The following is a 16,894-nucleotide window of genomic DNA, read 5'->3' as shown; positions in this document are numbered from 1 at the left end:
CAGGTGCAGACTGATTACCTATGGGCGTAGACACAGAAGCTGAGCCTGGCAGATCCTTAACACTAGTACAGAAATTGTTCTTTTTTTTTCGTATGCAGAAATTCTGGAAAGTCACACCCCATTAGCCACACCCACTAGATAAGCCACACCCCATAAGCCACACCCACCAAAGACGCCACACCCTAAGTGTCCTTGAGAAAAAAAAAAAATGTTGGCAACTATGCCATGCTGCAACACAGAAGGTTAATCAGAAGAAAAGGGTTAAGGTAAGAAGAAGCCCTCTGCAAAACGATGCATTAATATGAAGTGCAAATTAGGGGCCATGAACAAGCATGAGATATTATTTGCATGTTATTACTCACCTGCAGTAACCACTCCCTCATTTTACCCTCAAGCTTGTCAATGTGACTGAGGGCCTTGTTAACACATGGCAATGGCGTGTTTACAAATTCACAGCTACGTCGCCTCAGTGTATCCATAGCAGCCATATTGGTATTTGTACCTGAAAGAAGACCAATCGTCTGTGATATCTTCTCGCTTAGAACTTTGTCAACAGCAGTGGACAACAATGAGTAAAAAAACAGAACATAGGGGCAGATTTACGAATGGTGCTGCACCAGAATTCTGGCTGAAGTAGAACCTTCTTTTTGGTGCAAATCATTTTAGACACATTTATCAATTAAATACGCCAAAAAGGAGAGACGTGTTTGAATCGACCTTAAGGGGGTGTGGCTTAGTGGAAAAGAGGCATGGGTTAATATGCGCCAAAATGAACCAATGTGGTCTAAAGTAAGTCAACCAAGTGGTAGTATAAAGTTAGACGGAAGTGTCTAAACGTGCACCAAATTTATTATCCAGCATGTCCCACTGTGATTAATTTGGTGCATTGAGTCTAATTCTAAGCTGTCTAAATTTAATACAGGACCCGTAAATCTGCCCCATATTGTGGGAGATTTCTACGGGTGATGTACTGAATTATTTCACATTCTTTTAGAACAACAATAATAGCAAAATCAATAGGCAGTTCATAAAAATCAAAAAGGGCATAGACATATTTACAAACATGTTACCAAATTACACCCTAGTATCCAATACTTCTGACAAGGCTTTGGTCAAAAGTTTTCATTGGTAAAACCCTCCCGACGTATATAGCTTCGACGTACACTGTAAACGAAGTGTGAATAGACCATTAGGTTCTGTTCACACTGGCATCACGGCTTCCATTTATGATGCCTCTAAGGCTCTGATCACACTTAGCTTTTTTAATTGCATTTGGCGTATGCCTTGGGAAAGCTCCCAGCGCATACGCCAATGTATCCATAGGGCCCCATACATAGGGCCCCTAGTGTATAGCAAAATAGTGTCTTTTTGGAATACGCTGTGCCAGTATATGTTGGCATACTTTTATTTGACTGTTCATTAACGCAATGTCTGCTGAGCTTTTCTTATACAGAGGCATTGAGTAAAAAATGTATACAGTGCGTTATATATATTTTTACAAGGGGAGCCTATTGGCGACTTATGCCTATTTTGTGGCATACGTCACAATCTTCTGTCGGAGGTATACGTCAGGGAATAATCTCAACTAAGTCTTACTGATGTTTTTAATATATTTTCTTTTTAACTGGGTAGAATAGTGTAGAACAGATTTGATTAAACAAAACCTAACTAAAACCCACTGATGGCAAATAAATCCCATTATTAATGGAACCATTTCTCTCTTTCTTGGTAAATATTGCAGAACAGAGTAACATAAAAACACCAGTGTAAACAGAGTCTTACCCACCACTTTAATATTTATAATGTTGGAGGATTTCAGCTCCTGGGAGATATAAAATATGAGAATGATATAAAATGACAACATTTACTTACCATACAAACATCTAGGGGTTAATTGCACATCAGTCATTCTGATTATCCAATATTTCTACAAAAAAAATAATATATGGATAAATCAGATTAAAGGGAAACAATAGATTATCATCAAACATAAAATAATGCAAAATGTTATTAAAAAGGTATTCTGTATGTAGGGATTAGTGAAGATGACTTTACAGTTTCTTTAATATGTTGACTTATTGTATTCAATGCCAGATTTTCAATAGTCAGATCCATCACTAATGTTAACAAATGGAACAAACCAAATGATTCTACATTCCACTGATGAAGTCAGTTAAATAGGAACAAAAACACCAACTGTTGACAAAAATAGTAAAATCCATGAATCCCAAAATTTTGTAATTATTAAGTAGATGGAAAGTAGAGTGGAGGGATGAAGAAAGAGAGAGTGAGACGAAAAGGAAGATAAGAGAGGATAGGAGAGAAGCAGGGACATAACTATAGGAGGTGCAGAGGTTAGTCACACCTGGGCTCTAGGGCCTGAAGTGACCCAATAGTTACTCTGCTACATATGTGTATACCAGTTGTTAGGAAATGTCTGTCCCTTTAAGATTGCCATGACTACTAGTCTAGCTTCTGGGCGGCTCTGGTTTTAGTTGTAGAACCTATCTCACGTCTCTGTCTTTCTTCCTATCAGATTGAAGGGTGGAGTATTTAAGTCTGGGTTAGTTCTGTCTCCTTGTTTGCATGTGTTTGATCAAACGTTATAAACGGATTATACCCTGTACCTTTGGCTATTTGGACTTTGCGAACTGGACCTCGGTTTGTCTCTGGATTTCCCCTTTGCTTACTGATTTGGACATTCTGCTCCCGGCTGGTTTTGACCTCAGCAATTCCTGATATCCTCTAGTTTTGTGATTTAGGTTTCTGTTTTCCCTCTGGCTGTCTTGTTATCTGTTCTGGTATTGCCTGCATTGCACTTCTTGTCCAACACCGTACTCTGTTAAAGCAACCTGGGTTCTATGCAGTCAAAGCCAACCTGCCTTGCGGTGGGCTCTAGTGAAGACCATGGCGTAGCCTTAGACTCTGCTGATCAGAGTTGTGACAGATTTCAGGTAGTGGATTTACTTGCACGCTTGTTCCAGACAGTCTCCAGCTGCCTTTGGGGAATCATGCTCACATAGCAATTCCATCAACTTTCACTCTGGGAATTGCTCAACTAGTGATTTCATAACAGCAGTATTAATACTCTGTGCTATGACATCACTGTTAATTATCCCCCATACTGTGCATTATCTTTTAGCTTTATCACTGTGTTTATTACACTTGTGCTATGACATCACTGCATTAATTATCCCTGTACTGTGACATCACTGGTAGAATTATTCTTGTATTATGATGAAGTTTCTCCTTATGTGTGCGATATCACTGTGGTCCTTAACGATTAGCTGTGACATCACTATATTTATTATCCCTGTTCTGTGACACGATCCCTGTTCTGCGACATCACTGTGCACATTATTACCATAATGTGACATCAATGTGTGCCTTAGCTATTTGCTGTAACTTCACTGTGCCTATTGTTTATGTTCTACTCTTCTTACAACCCATGTGACATCACCACCTTTATTATCCCTGTGCCGAGATATCACAGTTTGTTATATCTGTATTGTCAGATCACTGGATTTATTATTCCTGTGCTGACATCACTGTGTTTATTATCCTTGTGTGTGATATTATGGCATCGTTTACGCCTGTACAGATTTAGCTCTCCTAGCATGTCTGCTTTAGTACGTACTTACCATGAAATGACAATTCTGGAACATCTTTTGAGAATTCTGGAACTCTACATTGTGCAATTCCTCGGTTAATGCCTCCTGGAAATGTATGAATAATTTGACAATTGGGTGTTACCATTTTCATTGTCAATAAGGTGTGTCCCCACTCAGACTGATACTGTCAGAACTAATTGAACACTGTCAGACACTGTTGGGACACAACCCATCGACAAGGGGGATGGTAACACCCAGTTGTCAATGAGAGATGAAAGCGTTTACTAAAAACAGACATGTCTCTAAGTATATGAGGTGCGGAGGTTGCAGCTGCACCTGAGAACTGAGGTGGCCCAACAGTTTCTCCGCAACATAAGAGGATACCAGTACATAAAATTGATTGGCCCTGTTATTGATTTTGTATTGGGGCCTTCAAGTTATGTTCCTGAACAGATACAAAGGAAAATGAGGAGGAAATGGAAAGAAATTATCAGATAAGAGATGGAATAAAGAATAAAAAACTAAATTTAAACTTAAAATATAAAAAAAACTTGTCTCATATCTACTAGAAATGACTTTTTCCTGATTTCTGCTTAGTATTATCCTACGTAAATAACAATAATAAAAATATGACAAAAAGGATAGTTATAATAATCATCACTATAATACTTATAATAAAGCATTATACCGGTAATTGCTTGCTATGAAATAATGTCAGTGAATGGCAGCCGTCTATACAAAAGTTATTTGAAGAAATTGGATGGCAGAGCATAGACGAGTAAAACATCCGCTCTGTTTTCTGGCAATTTAGTGTTTTATACAAAAGCCCTAGTCAGAAAATATATTTGTTTAAAAAGGTTTACAGATACATTGTTAGACATGAGAAGTTTTATGACTCTGAAATAAGCTTATGTGTAAAAGATACTACAGTTTATATTATGACTCCAATGAAAATCCTATTAAATAAAATGAGCTCTTAGGGTAAGAACGTGCTTATCAAGGTGTGCTAAATATGGGAAATTCACAAGTGCATAGGCCTCCTGGTCAGACTAATTTCTGCCAACACAGAAAATTTAGCATAGATCCTTACAAGCGTATCAAACGTCTGCACTTGTGGTTATAACGTGATGTACAATTTCCTCTGCTGTGATGTTCCATTAGGTTATGAACACATGAATGCATGCAAAATCTTTTCCACTTTGAAAGTGAATTTATGTGAACTGAATTTAAATTGAATCTGAATATAAAGGATCAGCATATGGTAATACAATAATATGTATTCAATGCCTCAGGATCCACTTTGTGACAGATTAGTGAGAGCTATGCTATTTGCCAGCAGAGGTTAAATAAAATCCCCCACACCGATGTGAACGGCATTACGGCAACTGTATATAGATTAATTTATCGTTCCATGAATTTATCTTGAATTTCCAGGCGCCCCGGACCACTCTGGACTTTTCATTTTTAATTGTTTCAAATTAATTACTTTACAGTTTCTTTTTTTTTCTAAACTACTGTGACATTTTGCACGTTAGAGTCACAGCAGCTTTATTTTTTCCATTATTGGAAGTTTGTAAAAAGAAATTGTTATAGATAGACCTCTGTAAATGAAGTGCCTTATTAACACTAAGCTATTGCCAAGGTGGAAGGTATAAGAAACCATTAAAAATAACATGTCATGTTCCTCTTTGCTGATTGGCTAAGAGGGATTTTCTGACTGTTGCAAATGCACCATTCCTCTAAGGGTATGTTCACACGAGGTCATTACGTCCGTAATTGACGGACGTATTTCGGCCGCAAGTACCGGACCGAACACAGTGCAGAGAGCCGGACTCCTAGCATCATAGTTATGTACGACGCTAGGAGTCCCTGCCTCGCTGCCGGACAACTGTCTCATACTGAAAACATGATTACAGTACGGGACAGTTGTCCGGCAGCGAGGCAGGGACTCCTAGCGTCGTATATAACTATGATGCTAGGAGCCCGGCTCCCTGCAGTGTGTTCGGTCCGGGATTTGCGGCCGAAAAATGTCCGTCAATTACGGACGTAATGACCTTATGTGAAAATACCCTAAGGGAGTCATAGAACAAGTCAGATGACCCCCTCCCCCTCAGCCAAGATAAAAGCGCTATTTTATATATCGTGTGAGGCTACTAATACCCAGCCCCACTAAGGAATACAGCAGGTATTGCACCCACTAGTTTAATGCTATTATAGCATCTAAGGGTCAGTTCACACTGAGGTTTTTTGACGCGGAAATTGCATTGGAAAAGGCGCCATAAAACGGCCGAAAATGCCTCCCATTGATTTCAATGGGAGAAGGAGGCGTTTTTTTCCCGCGAGCGGAAAAAACGGCTCGCAGGAAAAAGAAGCGACATGTCCTATCTTCGGGCGTTTATGTCTCTGACCTCCCATTGACATCAATGGGAGGCAGAGAAAGCGTATTTCGCTGTGTTTCTTGCCCGCGCCGCTCAATGGCCATGGGCGAAAAGCGCAGCGAAAATCGGCAGGCAGGCAGAGCAAAATCTACCTCAAATTTCCAAGGGGAATTTTGAGGCACATTTTCTGTCTGCAAAAAAACTCTTGTGTGAACCCAGCCTATTTATTTTTATTACAGATTTATGGATGCTGTCTACACATCTATTGAGCTACTGCTCCTGGTGGCAGAAGCAGGAATTAAGAGATTTATATGCAGAATTAGCATATAGTAGAGTGTACGGCACACGCACTGTCATGCGAAATACACCCCCTGAAAGGAGGAAGAAGAAGTAGGAGGACGGTGCAGTCCTCGTCTTCCTTTACTTTCCAGCATCACTGGTCCTGCTTCTTAGTTTTTACCGAGAGCAGTCTACCTCACAAATTAGAGTGTAGACTGTGGCCATGAGTCTGCTTCACACCACAACCTGCATAGAGCTGGGCTAGTCTACAACATAGGTTGTTTTGTCTGCATTTAGTTCTATTTTTTTTTTTTATTCGTTTTATTTAAAATGTTGCAGATAGGATGAAATGGTATACAATGATACAGCTCGAATTCTCAAAGGAAATATGTCATGTTACATCACATAGAAGAATAGAATGAGAGTGCAATCGACAACATTCAAACGTTTTATTCTTTTTAACAAATCAATCAATAACATAAGAAAAAATAACAATAAAACCGGTGGTCTATGCCATTAGAAAGTTACATAGGTGCGAGGAGAACAGGGGATATTCAAAACAGTGAACCGAGGAAGGTTGGTTACATGCGTCTCAAGACGTGAGTCGAGGTTCTTCCACATCAAAGGTCTCGAAGGCGTCCAACCACGGGCCCCATACTTAAGAATTTATCTGGAAAACCCCCATGTTGGTACATCAGCCATTCATAGGCTACTACCGTGTTTACAGGATCCTTAAATTGTAAAATAAAGGGGGGATTGTCAGCCATCCAGCGTACGGCTATAGCTATCCTGGGCAAAAATAATGTTTATCTCAAGAATATGTGCATGTAGTGTGTCCATTGTTCCTCATCCAAGATACAAAGTAAAGCGATCTTAGGGGAGTTGGGTATAGGGGAAGGCAGAAGGGAGGAGAGGAAGTCAAATACTCGTGTCCAAAAGGTAGAAATGTATAGGGAAGAAATCTGCATCCAGGCGATGGCATCTGTGACATGGTGATGAGGGTGTTCTACCCATTTTGTGTAATCTAGTAGGTGTCAAATAGGATTGGTGTATAATATAGAGCTGAATCAGTTTATTATTAATTGCCGGGGAAACCGACAGATGGGAATTTAACACATCAGTTTTTTGATCTGGGCTGAGATCTGGAATCTGCAGTAGCCACTTATCGTATATTGGCAGTGGCATCGAGGTCACTTTGGAAGAGAGTAAATAAGTGTACAGTGCTGATATGAGGCCCTTAGGTCCTTGTGGCTTTAGTATACCAATAAGAGGATATTCAGATATAATAATATTAGTAGGTGTAAACTGAGATTGGATGGCATGTCTAAGCTTCCGTTTCCCTCACCATTGATATCAATGGTGACGGAAACCTAGCTAATGGTTTCTGCCTGTCACCATTGTGACAGGGTTCTGTTGTTCTTGACGGAGTTAATAGCGTAGTCGACTGCGCTATTGATTCCGTCAAAACGACGGAACCCTTGCATAACGAAGACAAACGTAAACCATTGGCACCGGATCCGTCACCATTGAAATCAATGGTGATAGAAAGGGAAACCTATAGTTTCCGTTTGTGTCTGTCAGGGCTCCGTTCCGTCAGAAAGGTCCAACGGAACGTCGGAAAGGAGCCCTAGTGCAGATGTGAACGAAGCCTTACGGATTATACAACGAAAGTGTGAATTTAGCCTTACGATGGTAGGGTGGGATTATTCCGTAGAGGCAGGTCCGGGAGGGTATCCCTAAAATGTAACAAGTTTTTAGCAGTGCGCCATACTATTGAAGCTACTCTATGTAAGGGGAGTAATGCGGTAGGTCGCGTAAATTGAGGGTATTCTAAAACACTGACTGTTTCCAGCCACCTGGGAGGCCAGGTAAAGAGTTGAGTCTAACAAAGATTTATCTAAAAAAAACAGTATCTCATGCCGCGTAGTGGGCCCGCTAAGTAATAAGTGCGCAAGTCTGATAGTGCCATTTCTCCGTCTGTCTTGGGGCGCTGTAGGGTAGTGAGTTTTTGTTTAGAGCGAGAGGAGCCCCAGATAAATTTAATAAGTAAGGAATTCAGGGAACAGAAGTACGATTGAGGGACTGAGATCAGCATATGTTGTAATATATATATAGACATTTAGGTTGAATGACCATTTTTACTGGTTGCCGACACAGGACGAGAATGTTCGTCCTAAGCGGCCGGTGCTTCGCACATTAGGATGAGCATTCTCATCCTGTGCGACAGCCAGTGTCTGCACGAGATCAGGAGCGGGGCAACGGCTGTAATACACAGCCGCAGTCCCACTCTAACGTCGGAGAGAAGAGAAACCTCTTCTCTCTGCCGTTAACCCCTTGAATGCCATGATCAAAGCTGACCGCGGAATTCATTGAAGGACCCCAGGGCTGTCTGAACATATTTCCTGCTGTTAGGGCATACTGAGGTAAGCCCTAACAACTGCCTGTGTACAATCAGTACACAGGCTAACGTACTGGCATATACATATATGCCAGTACATTACAGTTAAAAAATTAAAATCAAAAATCCCTTTATGGGATTAAAAAAAAGTTTAATTAATGTAAAAAAAAAAATTGTTAAATAATAAAAAAAAAGGAAATACAAATACACAGAAATATACTTTTACAATAAATAAACTTTTTAAAATATAAGCCCCAAAACATGAAATAATATAGACATATTTGGTATCGCCACGACCGTAACAACCTGAACAACATATGTATGACATTATTTATGATGTAAAAAAAATAAAATATATGAAAACTGCTAGGAGTCCCTGCCTCTCCATTGAACTACTGTCCCGTACTGAAAACATGATTACAGTACGGGACAGTTGACCCGCAGCGAGGCAGGGACTCCTAGCGTCGTACATAACTATGATGCTAGGAGCCCGGCCACCTGCAGTGTGTTCGGTCCGGGACTTGCGGCCGAAATACGTTCCGTCCTTTACGGACCGAACATGCTCGTGTGAATCCAGCTTTAAAGTTAATAGGGGCAGAGCTGGAGTAATCCCGCAAGCCCGCTAAACAGTGGTCGGAGCCTTCTGCTTCCGGCACCGACCCCTGAATAGCTCTTGGGCTTAGGGCCAAGAGTCAGTTGATCGGTGCGGGGTCCGGGTGTCGGACACCCACTGATCGTTTACTGATGAACTATCCAGTTTTTCCACCATGCACAGTATTCTGCATACATAGAAGCTGTATCGCTTTCTCTCAGCCGATTCCGTCAGTTCAGCTGTATTGACGGCTCGGCTGAAAGCTGGTCCTGTTGATGAACTTACATGTGATCGATATTGAGTGGATCCTGTGTGTCAGCCGAGCCTTCAGGAAAAAAGTCTACATTTTCACATATACCCAGCTTTATAGATAAAAAAAAATAACCTGAAAAGGTTTACATAGCCTTTAAAAACACACTAATTTAATTTAAAAAAATACATTCAAAGTTTACATAGCCTTTACGTTTTAATCCTTATGTCCCATATGCTAATGAATGTGAAGTGTCCAGCTTTTCCTCTATCTCTGGTTTCCTGCATCATAAGGTGCTACCCGCTAGATCCATCACTCAAGAGTAGAGGGGTTGGGAGGGGTTTCAGCGTAGAAGTCTGACAATTTATTGCTTATTAGTATACGGCGCATGAGGATTAAAACTTTATTTTCTCAGTGCTGTGTGCAGTATACTCACCAACACAGGCATGATACAACTTGTGTCCTCTACACCTATCTAGCAGCGTTAGCGGTGCAGGGGGATGAAGGCACAAAAGTGGTGACCGGCCCCCTTTCCACGTTTTAAGAAAAAGCTGTCATGTTAAAGCTAAATTCTCAGCTCTACAGGCGTCCTTCGCAGAATGCAGGTGCTGTTTGCACAACCTGGATACGTCCACAAGTAGCGAAAAAAAACACCACAGATTTCGCCACAAGTCTGAGGCAATTCCAAAATAATTTCATTATTTTGCTGGGGATTGAGGGCGGTGCAGCATTTTGTTTGTGGGTTTAATACTGTGAATCTGTCTGTGATTGATCTTACAGGTAAATGAATGACTGTTTATTATTTTGTATTTGAACGCAGCGATACAAAACCGCCCATTATGCTTAAAGACGCAATGCCGTCAACTTGCATTGGTAACTGCGGATTTCCTTATATTATTTTCATGGGCTACGACACGCCACTGGCTAAACTGCATGTCGGAATTTCTGATGCGGAACTGCTTGGAAAAACTACGGGACAGAAAACTAGCATCATGCATATTGAAAAGGACGTTTGGCAGAAAATTCTTAAAAAGTTCATATAAGCGTATGTATATTAGACAAACTTACATGTGGTTTTCAGAAGCGTGATGTGGCCAAAACCGCAATTCTACTGCACTGTGTGAATAGATCCTGAAGGTTTTTTTTTTCTACTTCTATGATATGATAAATATTGAACACAAGAAAAGCATAATACTGAACTCTGGTTAGAAAATATTATCAGTTTGTATGTCTCCATGTTGTCAAAGCGACACAACATTTACTGTTTGGTTTTACACTGGGAGATTATCGGCAGACAAGCGTATCGGGCTGTTCATATAACGCTCGTTGACGATAATTGCCCTGTGTAAACAGGGCAGCGATCAGCAGATGAACGACGAGCAAATGCTCGATCATCTGCTGATCCTATCGTTTTATAAAAGTAAAATATTATCATTGTCGGCAGCAGCACATCTCCCTGTGTAAATAGGGAGATGCGCTGCCAACAAGATGATAATGTATGGGGACAAGTGATCGGAATAACAACTGCTCGTCCCCATCCATAGCTCCGTGTGACAGGAGCAAACAAGCGCCGATCAACGATGTCTCGTTGATCGGCGCTCGCTGCACCAGCCAAAATCGGCCGGTGTAACAGATCTACAAATATCATGTAGTATTTACACAGTATAGATTGTCTTGTGGCAGGTCTATCTTTCTATAATGTATATACATAACACATATCCTTGTCATTGATATTGCTAGATGTTATATGTTATAGCAATGCATCCTATATCATAATAATACAATGACCATCTGTGCAATATATCCATAACCCAGCCATGATTCACATCGTGGAGAAAAAGCATTGACTCTTAGGTGTAGTGACGGAAGAGAACGAACTGCCCTATACAGAACACCTGTACATACATAGAGGCACCGCCAGGGGTCACTGCATCACAAGTGCTGTACTATATGCCGGCAACGTATAACTGATACACTGAGCTATAATAACATAAATTACAGCAGGATGAGGGAATGGACGATGCCAATAGGAGACTACAGAGGTAAGAGGCGCACGGTTCCTACCTCCTTGTCGCACGGCAGGCAGCTGGTACAGTACCGGTTACAGGCGCAGTGATTGAGGAGCGAACACCATGGTAACTGGCCAAACACTGCACTTATCACCGCCCACTTTGCATGACGTCACGTTAAGAGGTTACCTAAGAGAAGTGATTGGCTGAGGGATGTAAGGTTCCAGACGCTGATAATACGTTCTAAGAAGCGGGGAATTTTAAAGGGACAGTAAACCAAAAGAGGAGGACGTGCTGAAAACTTTACCCCTTGGCGTGGTCACTACTTTACGGTCCATAATGGTGGCAGCTTCACATTTATATTGTACTTTAGACAGAGAAGACTCCTGGATTAGCAGAGGTAGAGCCCACTGATACTAGAAATGCTTTCACAGGTATAGGACGGAGGTAGGCTAGGTAACACTGATGAAGGCTACTTAGGGCACGTTCACACGTAGCTGTATTAATGCCTTTTTCTGCAGTATTTTTATTACTTGGAAAAATGCAAATAACAAAATTCTATGTAATTGCATTGACTAGCTTGAATGTTGTGTTTATACACTGTGTGGTTTTGTATTGTTTGCGTTTAAAAAAAAAACAAAAAAAAAACGCTGCATGTGATATCTGATGCGCTTATTTGTTTTTTTTATTTGTTTTAATATCCAACAATTGCATTATGGAAAAGCAACAAAAATGCATAGAATTAATTGCAGTAATTAAAACCGCATAGAAAGCCGCATCTATTCTTTAATAACTTCATGTGGTTTTATATTGTTACACTATGCGTTTTTAGTGCGGTTTTCTGTTGCCAAGTGTGAATGGGCCCTAAAAAGGCCATTGTCTTATGCGGCACTTTAAATACAGACTCTGCTGTGAGCATTTCGTGGGGGGGAAGCGCCTTGTTACTCAGCAACTCTCCTCCAATTAGCAGTGCCGCTATTTCCAGCTTTTGAAAGTGTGACATATGAAAGGGACATGTCAGAAGATTTAATTAGTGGGGTCCATGAGCTGGGACTCCCTCTAATAGCTAGTATGTGACCCTCAATCTAATGTGAAAGGGAGCAACCTTGTACCTATATGGCTGCAGGGGAAATGAAGCATTACATAGTGCTCAATTAAATCAATGGACTGTTTCCCCCAGAACATCTTCTCTATGCTTAATAGAGGAGGTCGTGAATAGGGGACCCACTTTTTTGACCTACAGGATTTTTCATAAGGGATTGTCTTTACCAGGCAAATATTTCATGTGTAGTTGTGACAGCAAGAACAGTTTTATAGTTTAAAGGTAAGTTCACCTTTTGAACACCATTTTGCAGCTTATGTGAAGATATAATATATAAGAAGTTGTAATCACATAACTTTTTTTTGCTTAGATCCTGAATTACAGCTGTGCAATAGTCCAGAGCTGTATTCACAGTTCTGCTGGTCGTCAATGGAAACAGTCATCAGATACTGTACATCACTAACAGCCTCAGGGGCATGTGCACCAGGTTGTTTGTCAGGTGCCCCAGTTCCCCTGATGCCAGTAGTAACCAGAGACTATCAAACCCATAGCTCCAGTAAAGGGCTATATTGTTTTTCCAGTGGCAAACTCTATATATATATATATATATATATATATATATATATATATATATATATTAAAAATACATTAACGTACCAGCGCATATATTTTTAAAGCTGTTTTGACACTCTTGCCCTCTTGATAGTTTTTTTTTCTGAAACAATTTTGTAGGATGCTGGCTTTACAGTAATTCTATGCCATACAATTTAAAATGAAAGGAGTTATCTGGGATTAGAAAAAGGGTCTACCACAGTTGTCTATGGGGATTAACTGCAATACCAGAAAGAGTCCATGGACAAGAGTTTCTGTTTCTGGGGGAAACGAGCCGTTCCGAACCCCGGACATCTCCTTTTAATGTAATTTTAAGGCTGGGTTCACACGACCTATTTTCAGACGTATACGAGGCGTTTTTTGCCTCGTTTTACGTCTGAAGATACGTCTCAAATACGTTGTCAAACATTACTTTCTATGGATATAACGCTGTATTGTTCCCACGACGCGTAATTTTATGCATCGTACGGCAATTACGACGCGTAAAATTACGCCTCGTAAAAAGAAGTGCAGGACACTTCTTTGGACGTTTTTGGAGCTGTTTTCTCATAGACTCCAATGAAAACAGCTCCAAAAACGGACGTAAAAGACGCCGCGAAAAACGCCGCCAAAAATGCGAGTTGCTCAAAAAACGTCTGAAAAACAGGGGCTGTTTTCCCTTGAAAACAGCTCTGTATTTTCAGATGTTCTTGGTCACTACGTGTGCACATACACTTAGTAAGAAAACCTTATGATCCTTCTAAAGGTAGACAGAGTGGGAAATAGAGTATTATTACTAATAGTTGTGTAATTCAGCCAAGTCTGAAGTGTGTGTGTGTGTGTGTGTGTGTGTGTGTGTGTGTGTGTAAGTAAGTAACTGGGATGTTTGTGCTGCAGTTTCCTAAGGGCGCCAGAGAGAGCTCAAGAAATTTTGTGTTCACAATTTCCAGCGCTCTTTTTGTTTCCTTAGAAGTGATTCTGTGGTATATTTCTTATCTCTTGGAACAGAAAGCTATTTGGCAGGACCATCCAGAGGAAAGATTATGTATTTTATTGTCCTGTTTTTCTCATAAAAAGTCAATAGGGAATTCCAGACCAATTTTGGATCTGAAGAAGATAAACAATTAACTCCAAGCAAATAATTACCGTATAGAACCACTGATAGTCATCATTGCTATAGAAGCTACACGTGGGGATTGGCCAGTGTTTCTTGTACATTCTTATTGAATTCTTTTTATTACATTTCCAAAATATACAATAAAGTCTTTGCATTAGTGACCTAATGCCAGTAAAACAAATTTTGTGCAATTATTAATGGTGGTGATATCCTCCGAATATATATTTTTCCCACCATGTATACTTTTGCATACTCAAAATAAATATACGTGACTCCCTACACTTTAACCTCTTCCCACCGCAGCCAATTTTCGGCTCTTCACTTTTCGTTTATTTCCTCCACTCTTTCAAAAACCATAGCTTCTTTTTTATTTTTTCCGTCGAAATAGCCATATGAGGGTTTTTTTTTTTTGCAGGATGAGTTGTAAATTTTCATAGCACCATTTAATGTAGTCGGGAACTGGAAAAAAAGGTATTTGTGGGGTGGAATGGGAAAAAAACTGATTCCTCCGTTTTTTGGGGGTTTCGTTTTTATGTTGTTCACCGTGCAGTAAAATCAGAATGTTAACTTTACCCTGCAGGTCAATAGAACTACGGCGATACCAAATTTATATAGATTTTCTTCTTCTGTTTTATTACTTTTAAAAGGAAAAAACTGATTGTTGAAATTCAAATGAGTTTTTTTGCCATATTCTCAGAGCTATAAAAAATTGCAGTCGATTTAGCGAAATGAGGACTTATTTTTTTTTTTGCGGGCGAGCTGTAGTTTCTATTAGTAACATTTCGGGGTACATAAGACTTTGTGATCTTTTCATTTTTTTTTTTCATTTTTTGTGGGAGACGAAGTGACCAAGAAAACAGTGATTCTGGCAGGTTTTTTTTCAAGACGTTTACCGTGCAGGTTAAATAATGTTTTATTGTAATAGTTCAGACGTTTAAGGACGTGGCAATAACAGTTGTGTTAATTTTCTTTTCTTTTTTATTTTTTTTGTTACATTGTGCTTAGGGGAAGAGGGTTGTTTGAAATGTTAAAAATATAAAAGAAAAAATTTATTTGACTTTTATTACTAGCCCCCCTAGGGGACTTGAACCAGCAATAGTTGGATTGCTTGCATAATTTACTGCAATACTATTGTATTGCGGTATATCGTTAAACGGACAGCCTCCTATTAAGCCCAGTGAGTACAAAGGTGGCATACCTGGGGGCCTTCAAAAGTGGTAGGGGATTGCTATATTTCCCCAAGATTCCTCTCATGTGTGTATTGGGCTCCAGGAAGTATCTGTCTCATCCAGGGAAAACTGAATGAAAGAGAAGGAATCCAGGAAAGCGGAGTATCCTTAGCAAGGAGTAGTTGGCTAAGGATTTTGATAATTCCTAAATTCGGGCCTGGATTTTTATGGAACAATAAGCAAGTTAGTAGTGAGGCCCTGTCATTCCCTTCATGGCCAGTATGGGTTTTGCTTCGCAACTCAGGTGTTGCAGTTCAGTTCCTCACTGAGCTATAAAAGGTGTGCACTTTGTGCATATGAGGAAGCGGTGTGGAAAGAGACAGAACCTGTCCCACTGTCTGGAGACAACCATACTGAAGTCTGCTAGCCTCCTGCTGGACGGTTGCATGTTGTGCGAGCTAACACGGGTGACTGGTAGTATGCCATTTGTATAGTGAGGCAAAACGTGTTTAGTCAGCGCTCAGCCGAGCAGAGTTTATTTTATGTTTTTGTGCCTGAAGTTAAAGCTGTACGTTTATTTTTGCATTTGGTGGCCAAATAAAGAACAGGAAACCCACCTGTTTGAAAAAAGGATTTCCGTGTTAGTCTGACACATTTTGCCTACTGCTACAGAGCTAATTCCCAATATATATATATATATATATATATATATATATATATATATATATATATATATATATATAATCTCTGTCGTGGACAAAATTGTTGGTACCCTTCTGTTAAAGAAAGGAAAACCCACAATGGTCACTGAAATAACTTGAAACTGACAAAAGTAATAATAAATTTTAATTTACCGAAAATCAACTAATGTAAATCAGACATTGCTTTTGAATTGTGGTTCAACAGAAAAACAAAAACAAAAAAACGAATGAAACTGCCCAGGACAAAATTGATGGTCCCCTTAACTTAATATTTTGTTGCACAACCTTTTGAGGCAATCACTGCAAACAAATTATTTCTGTAACGCTCAATGAGACTTCTGCACCTGTCCACAGGTATTTTGGCCACTCCTCGTGAGGACACTGCTCCAACTGTCTCAGGTTTGAAGGTGCCTTCTCCAGACTGCAGGTTTCAGCTCCTTCCACATATGTTCAATAGGATTTAGATCAGAGCTCATAGAAGCCACTTCAGAGTAGTCCAATGCTTTGCTCTTAGCCATTCTTGGATGTTTCTTTAGCTGCGTGTTTCGGGTCATTATCCTGTTGGAGGACCCATGAACTACGACTGAGACCAAGCTTTCTGACACTGGGCACTGACACTGCTGCACGGCCGCTCCTATTCACTTCGCGGAGACAAACAGGAACCATTGGCACCGGATTAGTCACTATTGAAATCAATGGTGATGGAAACGGAAACCTATGGTTCACTTGAATAGGAGCAGAGTTGCAGTACTGCAGC

General features: G+C 40.2%; 1 protein-coding gene across 2 annotated transcripts in view; it reads right to left on the bottom strand.

Moving 5' to 3' along the window:
- CCDC178 (coiled-coil domain containing 178) overlaps positions 1–11,624 on the bottom strand; it is a 425,544-nt gene extending 413,920 nt beyond the window's left edge. Inside the window, exons 1-3 of one of the 2 annotated variants that reach the window (XM_075826302.1) lie at positions 11,573–11,624; positions 1,873–1,927; positions 363–502 (exon numbers count right to left, since the gene is read on the bottom strand). In XM_075826302.1, coding sequence (XP_075682417.1) covers positions 363–502; positions 1,873–1,909 — 177 coding nt within the window. In that variant the 5' untranslated portion in view covers positions 1,910–1,927; positions 11,573–11,624. Of the gene's footprint in view, positions 1–362; positions 503–1,872; positions 1,928–10,576; positions 10,659–11,572 lie in introns of those variants that run through there. The other variant, XM_075826301.1, reaches the window with a different exon arrangement.
- Positions 11,625–16,894: the final 5,270 nt, after the last annotated feature.

This window comes from Rhinoderma darwinii, chromosome 5, assembly GCF_050947455.1.
Source record: "Rhinoderma darwinii isolate aRhiDar2 chromosome 5, aRhiDar2.hap1, whole genome shotgun sequence".
NCBI classification, from domain to species: Eukaryota; Metazoa; Chordata; class Amphibia; order Anura; family Rhinodermatidae; genus Rhinoderma; species Rhinoderma darwinii.
Note: the sequence above shows the minus strand (reverse complement) of the source record. Positions and strands in the feature narration are given on the sequence as shown.